General features: G+C 40.3%; 1 protein-coding gene across 2 annotated transcripts; it reads left to right on the forward strand.

Annotated features, from left to right (window-relative positions):
• Positions 1-3,120: 3,120 nt before the first annotated feature.
• LOC147122045 (dynein axonemal intermediate chain 4-like) lies at positions 3,121-13,468 on the forward strand. Of its 2 annotated transcripts, XR_015077670.1 has the most exons (5): positions 3,121-4,202; positions 5,952-6,181; positions 7,717-7,867; positions 8,600-9,330; positions 11,220-13,468. XR_015077670.1 is itself a non-coding variant. In XM_085982728.1 (4 exons), the coding sequence occupies exons 2-4, from the start codon at positions 6,102-6,104 to the stop codon at positions 8,711-8,713; spliced, it is 345 nt and encodes a 114-aa protein (XP_085838854.1). In that variant the 5' UTR covers positions 3,121-4,202; positions 5,952-6,101; the 3' UTR covers positions 8,714-9,376. The 2 variants fall into 2 exon arrangements, 1 of the variants encoding a protein (XP_085838854.1); XM_085982728.1 differs by lacking the exon at positions 11,220-13,468 and having other exon boundaries at positions 8,600-9,376.
• Positions 13,469-14,100: the final 632 nt, after the last annotated feature.

The raw sequence follows: 14,100 nt of genomic DNA on the forward strand, positions 1-14,100 counted from the left end.
CTGAGAGTTTTATAAATCTTCAGTTTGCGAAGGAGAAGCATTTGAAAATTTTGCCTGTTACGTATCAGGTGTGTATGGCTCAGACGACCCTTACTTCACAAATAGCTGGTTGTTGCTTTGTGAAAATGATTCTTCTAGGTAATACGTATACTGATATACGCCTATCTGTTTTGCCTAATCTCTGTGCGGATATTTTGATTGGACATGATGTGCTTCAGTTACACGAGTCTCTTAGTCTTTCATTTGGAGGGACTAAGCCACCTTTATCTATTTGTGGATTAACCTCTTTATCCATTTCTCCATTATCACTTTTTTCCAATTTGATGCCGGATTGTAAGCCAATTGCTACCAAGTCAAGAAGATATAGTAGTCAGGATAGAGAATTTATTAATTCTGAAGTTCAACGTCTCTTATTGGAAGGAATCATTGAACCTAGTTGTTCGCCTTGGCGAGCACAGGTAGTTGTCACGACTAACGAGAGACCCAAGAAACGAATGGTGATAGACTATTCCCAAACTATTAATAGGTATACTCAATTAGATGCGTACCCTTTGCCTAAGATTGATGAGCTTATCAATAAAGTATCTCAGTATAAGGTTTTTAGCACTATTGACTTAAAGAGTGCTTATCATCAGATTCCTATTGTTAAGAAGGATCAACCATATACGGCCTTTGAGGCTGGTGGAAAGCTGTATCAGTTATGCCGAATACCATTTGGTGTTACTAATGGTGTTGCTTGTTTTCAATGGGCAATGGATGCTTTTATAAGTGATAACTCCCTCTCTGACACCTTTTCATACTTAGATGACATCACAGTGTGTGGCAAATCAAGGGTGGAGCATGATTCTAATTTAAAAAGATTCCTTCAAGCTGCGGAAAAAGTTGGTTTAACTTTTAATAAAGAGAAATGTATCTTTTCGACTACTGAGGTAAATCTATTGGGGTATATTATCTCGGGAAACAAGATTAAACCAGATCCAGAACGTCTGCGACCATTGATTGATTTACCTTGTCCTACTAATTCTAAGGCTTTGCAACGAGTTGTTGGACTGTTTTCTTATTATTCTAATTGGATTGCAAATTTTTCACGAAAGATCCGGCCTCTTATTTGGGTTACAACATATCCTCTATCATGGGAGGCCAGGACATGTTTTGAGAATTTTAAAAAGGATATTTTAGGAGCAGTTGTGCATTCTATTGATGAGCAGGTTCCTTTTGTGATTGAGACGGATGCTTCTGATTTTGCAATTGGGGCTACTCTGAACCAAAATGGAAGACCTGTGGCCTTTTTCTCACGTACTTTGAACAATAGTGAAAAAAGACATTCTTCAATAGAGAAAGAGGCATACGCAATAGTAGAAGCATTGCGTAAATGGAGACATTATTTATCGGGGCGACATTTCACGTTGGTAACTGATCAAAAATCTGTGTCCTTTATGTTTGATGTTAAACATTTTGGAAAGATCAAAAATGATAAAGTAATGAGATGGAGGATTGAGTTGGCATGTTACCATTTTGACATAGTTTATCGTCCGGGGAAGGATAATGTTGCTGCTGATGCACTGTCAAGGGCTTATTGTTCTGTGATTCACGGAGATACGCTTATTAATCTTCACAATGCCTTATGTCATCCTGGGGTTACGAGGATGATACACTTCGTACGCAGTAAGAATTTGCCCTTTTCAGTTGAAGACGTCAAGCGGATGACTTCATCATGTTCTATCTGCGCTCGGTGTAAACCGAATTTCTTTAAGCCTCAACGAGCTCATCTTATAAAGGCTACTTCTCCTTTTGAACGTTTGAGCGTCGATTTTAAGGGGCCTCTTCCTTCAACTACTCAAAACCGATATATTTTTACTGTTGTGGATGAGTTTTCAAGGTTCCCTTTTGCTTTTCCTTGTGCAGATGTATCAGCTGCTACAGTTATCAAATGTCTGACTCAACTTTTTGTCATCTTTGGGATGCCTGCATATATCCATTCGGATCAGGGAAGTTCTTTTATGTCTTCCCAGTTGAAGGAATACCTTCAGAGTCAGGGAATTTCTACTAGTAGAACTACCCCGTATAATCCTCAGGGTAATGGACAGTGCGAACGATACAATGGGGTGATCTGGAAGGCAGTTATGTTGGCTTTGACATCCCGGAACCTTAAGAATACACAGTGGGAAATGGTACTGCCTGATGCCCTGCATTCCATTAGATCATTGCTTTCAACGGCTACTAATGTGACCCCCCATGAAAGGCTCTTTAACCATCCGCGGAGATCTACTACGGGATATTCGGTACCTTCATGGCTTACTATGCAGGGACCTGTGCTGCTTCGACGCCATGTTAGATTGTCAAAATATGATCCTTTAGTGGAGGAGGTGGAGCTGTTGGAGGCAAATTCCCAATATGCTCATATTCGATTCCAAGATGGGAAAGAAAGTACCGTTTCAATTAAAGACTTGGCTCCTTGTGGTGGCCAGCCCTCTTCTGAGGATATTAACAATAGTCATGATTTAGATAATGTGGATGCTGTTACAGATACTACGAATGTCTCCAATCCGATTGCAGATAATTATACTTCTATTAGTCAGCCCTTGATGGATGTTTATGACCGTCCCAGTTTACCTTCTGATGGGATTTCTAATCCGGAAACCGTTGAAAATCGGGATATGGATAGCCTTCCTGCTGAAGATACTTCTGTGCCTTCTGGTGTGGGAGGGCAAGGAATTTCACCAAGGTTAAGAAGGTCGACACGAACAAGATATCCGGTCGACCGATTGAAAATGGACTTTTAAATTGATAGTAATGTTTTAAAATTGTTGAAATATTATATTATATTGTTTTAGTTGAGAGATACTTAATACTTATGTGCAATGTTATTATTTGTTGTTGTTCACTTAGTATTGTGTCATGTAAACAGTTTTACTCTTGTTGTGCATAGTTTTAGTTGTAAATAATTAATTATAAATTGTAAAGGTTATTTAGGTTGGAGTATATTTTAAAAGGAGGGGTGAATGTGGTGATTATTCCTTGTTTAGTAAAAGTATTGTGATTGGTTGTTTGTTAACTGCCTTGGGATATATGTTGTAATCTCATTGGTAGTTGATGTCACATGATGTGTGGTGGCCACCTTAAATTCAGTTCTTTTCCAGCTTTGGTTGGGACTGGATGTGGAAAGATGTGCTGCAGATTTTAAAGTTAATAAAGCCTAGCTTTGGAAGGCAAATCTATTCTTTATTTCAATAGTATTATCAACGTGCAGTGCCATTACGTGGTGTGCTACAAGTTTAGGGTCTGCCTTACATCTTGGGTTATTCTCCTGTAAGCAGATTATCATTTAGAGATGTGTCTGCAGTGCCCAATATATGATAGCGTAACCCAGGGTGTAACAGTAGCACTTCATATGATCTGAACTGGATGTTGTGTCTTTCACACCTGTGTTCCTCCAATCTTTTCAAAAGTGAACTGAGAAACACTTGGTAAAATGAGTCCAACTATGAATTGCTTGATGTGCCAGATTATCCTGCCTAATGGGCTTAGGATGAGAGAGTAGTTCCTTGTTGTATCAGTTTGAAATAGGCTGAGTTGTGACATCTCTGAAATTAGCTCATCTGGCTTTAATACATGTTCTCCAGTGCTTGTAGCCTGTAACTTTCTTTTTTAAACCTGTGCGGATTTGCTTTGTTTTAAAACACAACCTGTAAACATAACTCACTCCCATGAGGGAAAAAAATCATCAAAGGTACCAAAATGTGACAGGTAGAATACAGGTTCAATTCCCTCTCATCTCCCCTATACAGGATGCATTCCCAATCTCACCATATCAGATGGGGATATCCTTAACAGAGGCTAAGTGTTTCCTTGCAAGGAAGAAGAGTGTCATTCTAAGGTTGCTATGCTTGCTTCTTGACAACTTGGTAGAGGTCTGATGCCAACAAGCTGCCTGCCAGCCTCTCATGACCTTTAGAGAAAAGTTTAAGGATTAATCCCCTCAAAATCAGCATGAAAGTATTTTTGACCCAATTTTGCTAGTTTATTTATACAATTTATAGCTCTGTAAATTATATTCCACTTCATTACATAGCCCTTGAACTTGATGCTCTGATTTGTGGCAGGAAGCTAATATTTACCTGGCTGGCACAGAAGAGGGTTATATTCATAAATGTTCGTGCTCCTATAATGAACAGTTCCTAGAAACCTACGGAGTCCACAAGGTATGTGACAAGTGAAATACAAAATTTAACTTAGCTCTACCAATGATTCAGTTAATAAATGGACTGCTTACATGGAACCAAATGATACACATCAGGAAGATCCCAGCTTCATTGTCTGTGCTAACTCAACAAGGGTGGCAAGGGCTGAATGTTCCGTGTCCCAAAAGGAAAGTTTAGGTCACTCCTGCCCCAGATTTGCTAGCAGTTAAAATCTTCCCCCTCCCATCACCACCACCGCCATCCACCTGCCCAATGTATTTGTTTGACATTTCTCTATTGATGCCCCCGTTAAAAACAGAGGAATATCATTAAGTGGTCATTTGCTAGTATTGCCAGCAGTTGTGTTTTTTCAGATACCTTCATTCTATTGTTAAAACTGCATGCTTTTTTTCAGGTGGTCTATGTCAATTTGGAATTCTATGCAAATGAGAATAATGTCCAGATTCCGATTGAATTCGGAGCATGTGTAATAGCCCTGACATTTTGAGGGGGTTCCACCAGTCTTCCACCATAACTCCCACAGAGATTGGCAGTTCCCCCAAGGAAATGGTGTGAATGGCAGCTTTCAGCCGCTTATGCCATTTCCATGGGGGTTTATCTGGTCTCCCACCAGAGTTACAGAGGGAGACCGGTAGAAACCCAGTGGAATATCAAGGCCAATATGTTTTTCTGAGACCAAAGCGCTTTTAATTGCCAGATTGACATTCTGAGTTTTACAGTAACTGCATTGAAAAGCAGATTGCATATTCAGTAATTACCACAGCCATTTCCTATTGACCTGTCTAGGCACCAATAACTACTTAGAACAATGAGTAATGTTGTAGTTAATGATGTTAAAAGCTATCATGCACATAGATTATATAATAAACTATGAGTACAACAACAGGCAAAAAATTATATGGCTCATTGCGTAAATGCTCCTGTGCTCCAGCACTAGGCCATATAGATTAGGAGGGTCTCAGATTAGTTAGTTGAGCTCAGCCAGGGAACATTACAATTGTCCTTAGCATTGCTAGACAAGGGAGAGAAAAAATGGCCAGGGCTAATGTCCTAATTGTTGTCCAGTAATGCCTTGCTAACAGTGTCTCTATGTGGACATCAGGCAATGACAGGAGCGGGTTCAGCTGTGATGCCCTCACAGTCAAATAGCCTGCTGACACTCGCTGCCTAGGCTCACACGTGAAGAATGGACTTTACCCCAGTAGGAGTTACTGCCTCCAGGAATGGAGGGATAAGAAGAGAAAAGTCAAATTTTAAAGATTACAGTTCCTGTATTCCCTCAATTCTTCCTCTTAAATTCACTCTGCTGCTTCTCACCAGTTGAGAGAGTAGGTAACTGGACTTATGCACACTGCCACCAAGTGCTCAACTGTAGAAAGACCTGAATGCCGATACATTAGGAAGAACTCACTTGGTCTCATGAAATCATAGAGCTGTTAATAATTGTTAGTAGAATCCTGTGAGTTTATTTCAGTAAAATGAAATATGACCTATTTTCGTGAGAAACTTGGGTGAAGGGTCAACGCCCATAGTGCAGGACACCACCAAAGCTGAAAATAGTAACAGAAAAGACCCTGGAAACAAATCAGGTAGAGTTGAAGATGATGCACTGAGTCTTGATTTTAACACAGGGAGAATGGAGAGGAAAAAGAACGTAATGTTCAGACGAGTAATTACCATCATCATGTTAAATTTAATAACTATTTTTCATGACTACTACACACTGTATCTTTTATGTTTCATTTCAAGGGCCCAGTGTATAAAGTAACATGGTCACCATTTTCTTTGGATACTTTTCTGAGCTGCTCTGCTGACTGGTCCATTCATATATGGACCCAGGAAATACTGAGACCAGTTCTCCGCTTTTCTTCCAATATCACGAAGGCTGTGCACGACATCATGTGGTCACCAAATTCCGCCACTATGTTTGGAGCAGTGAATGAGGACAGAGTGGAAATCTGGGACCTTGCTGTTAGCATGTCAGTATTTCCCTTGCCTGTTCAAATATTGTAGATTGAGAGTTGCCGTTAATCTTGGAAAGATATATTTCCCAATGGCTTTAGTTTTGATTTTTAGTCTGTGCTGTGTTAGTTATGTTAGGGATGGGCAATAAATGCGGGCCTTGCCAGTGACATCCACATCCCGTGAATGAATTTTTAAAAAGCTCAACCACCATAGCAGTTGAAGTTCTACAATTGGCCTTAGCTGCCCCTTGGCTAGGGGGTATGGGGAGCTGGTGGAAATCAGCCAGAGTTTCCATTTCTGATCAATATTATGATTCCTATCCAGTGAGTCCTATTGGAAAGTGTACTACATGAACATCAGGTGATAACAGGGATTGGCTATGATGCCCGCCACTGTCAAAAACCCTGTTAACATTCACTGTCTAGGATCACATATGAAGGGTGGATGCTTGGGTGAGCTCCTGGAGGACTGCAAGCATCTGTGGAACCATATCCTAGAAAAACTTGTCAGCACCTTCAAGAGAAGAGGGGAGAAATTGGAGAATAAATAACCGCAAGTAGATAGCATTGTACAATTTTGTCAGGTTCCCACCCATGCCAAAGGGAGCCTGCCACAAGAGGGGGAACAGAGAGGAAAATTGTTTTTGCTACAGGACTCTGGTGCTGGAGCAGCTTAAAAGGGCCAGTTGCCACCTGGGCATCAAGTGTGAAGGCCACTGGCCAAATCTACCAGTGGAGGAGAGTACATCAATCACCCTGTGATCACTGGGGAGGCACCTTAGGAATTTAAACTTTATTCTCCAGCCCCAGCATTGCTGGAAGCCAATAAAATGCTGGAATGAGTAACATCTGGCATCGCTATGGCAGTAATTTAAGCCAATCAAAATAAGTGGATAGTGATAAAGCGCCTGGAATTCCAGGGTCCACGCTCCGTTGGCGAGCGTGCGAGAGAGCGGGACTCCCAACTGTGTGGAGACAAAGACGTGGACCATGTTCCAAATCACAGTCGGGGTGGGCAGCTCACACCAGTATGGTGCAGCAGAGGCAACTGGAAAATTGGAGTGGGCCATGCTATGTCTTCATGAGATTAAAGAAAGAAAGAACTTGCATTTATGTAATGCCTTTCGGATGTTCTCAGGACATCCAGAAATGCTTGACAGCTGTCCAATTATTCTGAAGTGTAGTCACTGTTGTTATGTTGGCAAATATGGTAGCAAGGTCCAACTCATGTGTATGTAGTTTTAAAGGGTGGTAAATCTCACATCTTAAAGTGTGGCTCACCATCTGGTATGAGATTTGTGATGGTTTGGACAGAGACTTCACTGACTTTCTTTCTCCATTGTTCAACTTGGTCCGAATAGTTGTTGAAGATCAGTGATTAGAAATCCATGAAATACATACATGATCAAACTTCATTTTAAGAAATAGATTGCAAAATTTATATTCCATACATTTCAGAGTCCATTCTTTTGTAGTAAGCACAAAGTTACCAGAGCAAATAATCAAAATATTCATTCTTTTACTCATTTTGCCATTACATCCTTTGGTAGATTGGATCCTGTTATTATATGCCCAGCCAACGAAGGGTTAAGTTTGTCTACCATACTCTTTGCTAAAAACACAGCCTGCATTCTCATTGGTGACAGCGATGGACAGGTCATCGTATATGAGCTCCAAAATATGCCCCTGCAGGAAGATTCTGTAAGTTACATTTTAGGCATAGCACCTTACAGCATCTTATGAATTTCTCTCTTCTAACTGTAATCTCTAATAATGATAGAGCCTCTATCTTGTACATTAATAACTTTGTTTATCTTAGATATTCAGTAATTCTAATCATTTGGTGTGCCAAGTTTATGGGACCATTGTTGATTTTTCACATAAATGTTCCCATGTATATACATACAATAGTCAAAGTTGTCAACAGTAGACAAATCTTAGCTGAGATTTTCCATTGCGAGTTGTACACCTGAGAGGTACTCTCACAGCAAAACATAAACCTAGGTAAAAGCAGCAATCTGATTTGTTGCATGGGTATAAGGAACACATGGCATTGATATTAGGGGTAATTCTGCACTCTTGCACTCACATGAATCCATGTTGGCTACTGTTCACTAGGTTATCATGCATGTATTTATCTTTTCCCCCAATAATTTTGCCCCGTATTGAAGTATGACTAACTAGTCTGTAGTTGCTTGTGAATGTTTGTTAGTCCGTTTTCAACCTATTGGTCCTCCCTAGTATTCATCGGCTCTCTATTAATAACCATCAATGCCTCACAAATCTCCTCCCTTGTCCCTTTCTTAGTAATCTAGAATAAATACCATCCATCTTTGGGGATTTTTAAGTTTTGACCCTTTATAACTGTCTAGGACTTCAATCTCATTTACATCACAGTCGTTAATGATGTCTTGTTTTCTCTTCCATTCACAGTTGTCTGTGCTAAATAACATCATTTCGACCACGTTGGCCAGCCAAATGATTAGCGATGCTTACAAAGATTCAGCGGAGGAGTTCACTACTAATATTTGTGATATAGTTGAGTAATTTTTTTTAATTTAAATTTTAAGATAAATCCAGAAAGGACCTTACATTTGTACAATTCATAATTTTGAACATTACTGCTTATATTAAATAATATTGTAAATAAATTGACTCTAATTTTTGAAGTATTTTCATAATATACCTAATAGCTGGTTATATTCTCGAGGAATATTATATAGCATTTTTTCAGTGTGATTTTACTCTGCAATGACTGTAATCTGTTCTTGTTCATTCATATCATATAAACAGGTTAAAAAGAACTCTAACTGGTTGGTTAGTGCCTGGTATTTAGATCAATTTGACAAGGTTAATTAAAGCATAAATTAACAATACTTGATATATTATCAGTTATTGCTGTAGTTACTCGTTTTTGATATTTAGGAAAGAATAAGAAAGTGACAGATAGAGGCCATTTCTCTGAGTAAATTTGGTTTTAATGTTATCATTGTTTACTCCAGATGTGATTAAAGTCAGCATTTTGTGATTTTTTTCTTCTTGGAAACAAACTGCATTGGATAGACATTGATTGCACTATGACAACCTTGTCGCCGTGCGAATTGTTTCAGCTTTCCCAAACAAACACACATCCGCTCATGGAAATCCTCCCAATCAACGTAAAGGTAAAAAGGTATTTTATTAGAATTATTGACCCATAGCATTGTAAAAAGACAGCAGAATATACAGATTTAAATCAGTTCAGCTTTGTCACCTGATGGGAGACAATGATGTAAATTTTCCATCTTCACCACCTGGATGGTAATCTGGCGGAGCGGATCGCTTGCCCATTATGAAACCTGCCCTATTTTCATTCCTTTTCTTTCAATAGAACGAAAATCAGGTGGGTTCTATAATGGTCAGGCGATCCGCTATGCCAGATTACCATCCAGACAAAAATTTACCACAATGTTCTTATCAGGGATTATGTTTGGACTAAATTATAGGTCAAAATGTTGTTTGCTTGAGCAGATGGAAAATGTGGAGCTTTTGTAGATGTCAGGAGAATGCAGGACAGGGCTTGGCCATGATGACCACCATGATTGAATAGCCTCTTTATACTTACTGTCAAGGTTCGCATATGAATAATACATTTCTGGGTGAGATAGCAGATGGTACCTGTGGATCTGTAATTCACCATGGCGCCAATGCCTTCAGCAGAGAGGAGACACAAATATGCCTCATAGTTGAGCCCAATCATGTTCTCGCCCGCTATTCACGTAAGCACACTTTCCAGCAGACATCATTGGATAGTGATTAGGAGCAGGAATTCCAGCTAGCTTCCTCTTCCTAATGAAGGGACACTGCGGCCAATTGTAGCCACAACTGAAAGCTAGGGCTTTTGATTTTTGTGAGGTGAATTTGTGGCAATGTTTAACTTTGAAATAGTGCTGCAGGTGAAACAGTGGCAGTGTGTGCTGAGTACTCGTAATTGCTATTATGGAGTGAGATTTCTACCCCACTGTCACTTCCCCGCCTGAGCCATTTGGGTGTGGAATAACTGCACTGAGTTGGTGGTTTCTCCCATGTAAGGAATGCAAAGGAAAAATTGGACAGGGATGCCCTATTATGTAGCACTTTCTCCTAACAGCTGGCTGAATAGACATTAGCCGAAGTCCATAAACTCTTAGTAGTGGAGATGTAAATCTAGGCAGAGCTAAAGCTAAAAGATTTGGGCATAACCTACCAAAAAAAAGTATATAGCTCTCATGGACATAAACAATCAAAAAAGTACAGAGTACTGCTTGGCATGAAACACAATAGGAAGGCCCCAGATTTAATCCCTTATCTATGCTGATTTAACTAACCTTGGCTGAGCTTGCAGGTGGGGCGTTACAATTGGCCTCAGTGAATTTCATCAAGGCAGGGAAAATCAGCCAAACTTCCTTCTCCTAATTGCCAGCGAATAATCCCTGTTGGAAAGTGTGCATGTGGAAATGCTAGATGACAACAGGGTTGGTCTTGCCTCTAAATTACAGTCTACAAAAATGTCCAGTTATCTTCTGTCATATTATTCAGTCTGTGGCCAGATGCATAGCATAATTTTGTTTCAAAGGTTTAGGCTTAATTACTTTGATTAATGTTAGTGTACATGAGATTCTTGTTGGAGATTAATGGTAAAACCATCATGGAACCTTTGCTTGATTACTGTTCAATCTAAAGGAGCAGCACACCTTTGGCAAGATTTGTCAGCTGTTGAGTTGCTAATAATGTAATTCCGAAACTGACAAATTGAACTACTTAAAGTAACTAAAATGATTCCATGCTATTAGTGTGTATTGGAAAGTTGTTTTATGGATGACAAATGTATTTTTGAAGTTGAATTTTGTGGCTTTAAAACCCTAAAGGTTGGCCCTTGCACTGAGCATAAGTACATTAATATTTAGTGTCACAGAGTGGAAATAGATACAGGTTCAAGTCCTGCTCTACCTATGTCCAATTTGAACTGTGTTATCACCAACAAGACAGATGGAAAATTGGAGTTATACTAGTGTGGCCTCTGTTTATTTTCCAGTAGGTAGTTAGAGGAGGCTTTGGCTTCACCCTAAGAATAAACTGGAAGATGGTTGTGGTAGTTGAAGGTCAAGCATCACAGCCCCACGACATCGCTGCAGGAGTTCCTCAGGGCAGTGTCCTAGACTCAACCATCTTCAGCTGCTTCATCAATGACCTTCCCTCCAACATAAGGTCAGAAATGGGGATGTTCGCTGATGACTGCACAGTGTTCAGCGCCATTCACAACTCCTCAGATAATGAAGCAGTCCATGCCCGCATGCAGAAAGACCTGGATGACTTTTAGGCTTGGGCTGATAAGTGGCAGGTAACATTCGTGCCACAGAGTGCCAGGCAATGACTATCTCCAACAAGCGAGAGTCTAACCACCTTCCCTTGACATTCAACGGCATTACCATCGCCGAATCCCCCACCATCAACATCCTGGGGGTCACCATTGACCAGGAACTTAACTGGACCAGCCACATAAATACTGTGGCAACAAGAGCAGGTCAGAGGCTAGGTATGCTGCGGCGAGTGTCTCACCACCTGACTCCTCAAAGCCTTTCCACCATCTACAAGGCACAAGTAAGGAGTGTGATGGAATACTCTCCACTTGCCTGGATGAGTGCAGCTCCAACAACACTCAAGAAGCTCGACACCATCCAGCACAAAGCAGCCCATTTGATTGGCACCCCATCCACCACCTTAAACATTCACTCCCTCCACCACCAGCGCACCGTGGCTGCAGTGTGTACCATCTACAAGATGCACTGCAGCAACTCGCCAAGGCTTCTTCGGCAGCACCTCCCAAACCCGCGACCTCTTCCACCTAGAAGGACAAGGGAAGCAGGCGCATGGGAACACCACCACCTCCAAGTCACACACCATCCTGACTTAGAAGTATATCGCCGATCCTTCATCGTCGCTGGGTCAAAATCCTGGAACTCCCTACCTAACAGCACTGTGGGAGTACCTTCACCACACGGACTACAGCAGTTCAAGAAGGCGGCTCACTACCACCTTCTCAAGGGCAACTAGGGATGGGCAATAAATGCTGGCCTTGCCAGCAAAGCCCAGATCCCATAAGCGAATAAAAATAAAACACCTGTATTCTTGGCTGTAGGCCAGGAAGACAAAGAATAGAGAATGAAAATACAAGAACTAAAGAGGATCTTACTTGAATACTTTTATAAAAATAAATTTGGCAGTGAGGCGGAATAACAGCACATTAATAATTTAGCATCACATCTTTTGTGCACTAAATATTTGTGCAATTAATACCCATTTATATAATGCAGAACCATTTCCAATTGCAGTAGTGAAGTACCGTTCTGCAGAGTTTCTTTTATGTTGTCTGCGTTATGCAGTCAATGGAACTGAATATCAGGTGCTGCGTATAACGGGCAGCCGATCCGATACCGCCTGTTTTGCACCACCGCCTAAGATGAATTTCTAGGCCTAAGTAACTCAACACAGGCCTTCTCATTGAGCCTTCAAGGAACTGCAAAAAAATTAATATTTGTTCATAATTATAGGACACCACTCTAATGTTATTAGCCTGAAGGAACAGGCACAACATCACTTTTAGTAGATAAAATGGCCTGGAACTTGCAGTCCTGATGATGGTGAACTGGCATCGTTCACCATCATTTCACCTTGAAGCTGAACGCAACTTCAGGATTTAGCGCATGCGCATCCTAATGCAGAAATCCTGAAGTTGCAGTCTGTCATTCACTGCTCCTCCACAGGCTGTGCTGCCAAATGGCTTTTTACAGTCAAAACAAGCAACTTTAATAGAATATAAATCTATCACAATTAAGTAATAAAAGAAATCCATCTAGACCAAAATAGACTATACTAGCAATAGATTAACTTGTATAACGTCTTCAAAGGTTTTACATCAATCTTATTTCCAGATTTAAAATATTAGCATCACTTTATGATCATTTCAAGGAAGAATTTTAACTTAGTAAAATAGTAACAAGTGGCATTTTAAATGTATTAAATAAATAGATCTCATACAAAATAAGTTTATAAAAGTACCATTTGCTCAGTTTTTTTAAGAAGTGAAAGTTGTTTAATCAGTTCTGCACTCATTATCTAGTATAAATCAAAAGTATCATTTTCAGTTTCAGGGCTTCTGTGTAGAAAGTACTATTTACATATGCAAGAGGTACAAAAATTCACTGTTGGTAATGGCAGAGTATGTGTTGATCAAGTGGCATGAAGCGGTGATGGTCTGTTGGGGCCAAATTAAACAAGGTTTTATTGGTGGAAAGTTATTCAGTGACTTTTTTTCTTTCTGTAGTTTTGTCCCCTTTCTGTCCCTCTCTCCTGAAGGTGCTAATTCTTTATGTGGTGTGGTTCATCCTCTGGTACCCCCTCATACACAAGCCTAAATGCTGAGTAATGGTAGCCTGTTTGACTAGTGGGCGTATCACAGTCAACCCCAATCCTGTCATAAAGCAATAAATAAGCACTACAAGATTTTTGGGCATGATTCATGGGCAAGTAAATCCCACTTGCTAACTAGGCTGTGAGGCATTTTACTTTACAGCTCTGACAAGCTAGAAACAAAAGCAACTCATCACTGTGCATATCCCTCCATTTCTGATCTTTCATTGCTGCTGTCTCTGCTTTCTTGCTGCACCTCACCCTTCGCAGCTGTAACCAGAGCCAGCTCATGGCACACATGGCTACATGGCACCTCTGATGAATCAGGGCCCTTAATCTGCTGGTAAATACTGCTGCCCCAAGCTACTATTACTCCTACAACTATCGCTGATAGTAAACTTACTCAAGTTTAAGTTCCTATGCCTTGAGCAATAAATCAGACAGCCATTATTTACATACAAAACATCCATGCACAAAGCATTCTGTTATGCACAGTTTACACTGTA

Source organism: Somniosus microcephalus, chromosome 3 (genome assembly GCF_052327205.1).
Source record: "Somniosus microcephalus isolate GS21.2 chromosome 3, FLI_Smic_1.0, whole genome shotgun sequence".
NCBI lineage: Eukaryota > Metazoa > Chordata > Chondrichthyes > Squaliformes > Somniosidae > Somniosus > Somniosus microcephalus.

Excerpts from the sequence above, each read along its gene's own strand:
- LOC147122045 (XM_085982728.1), top strand. The coding sequence starts at position 6,102 with ATGTGGTCACCAAATTCCGCCACTATGTTTGGAGCAGTGAATGAGGAC. Across the intron at positions 6,182-7,716 it reads TGGGACCTTGCTGTTAGCAT|ATTGGATCCTGTTATTATAT; the intron begins GTCAGTATTTCC and ends ATCCTTTGGTAG. Across the intron at positions 7,868-8,599 it reads TGCCCCTGCAGGAAGATTCT|TTGTCTGTGCTAAATAACAT; the intron begins GTAAGTTACATT and ends TTCCATTCACAG.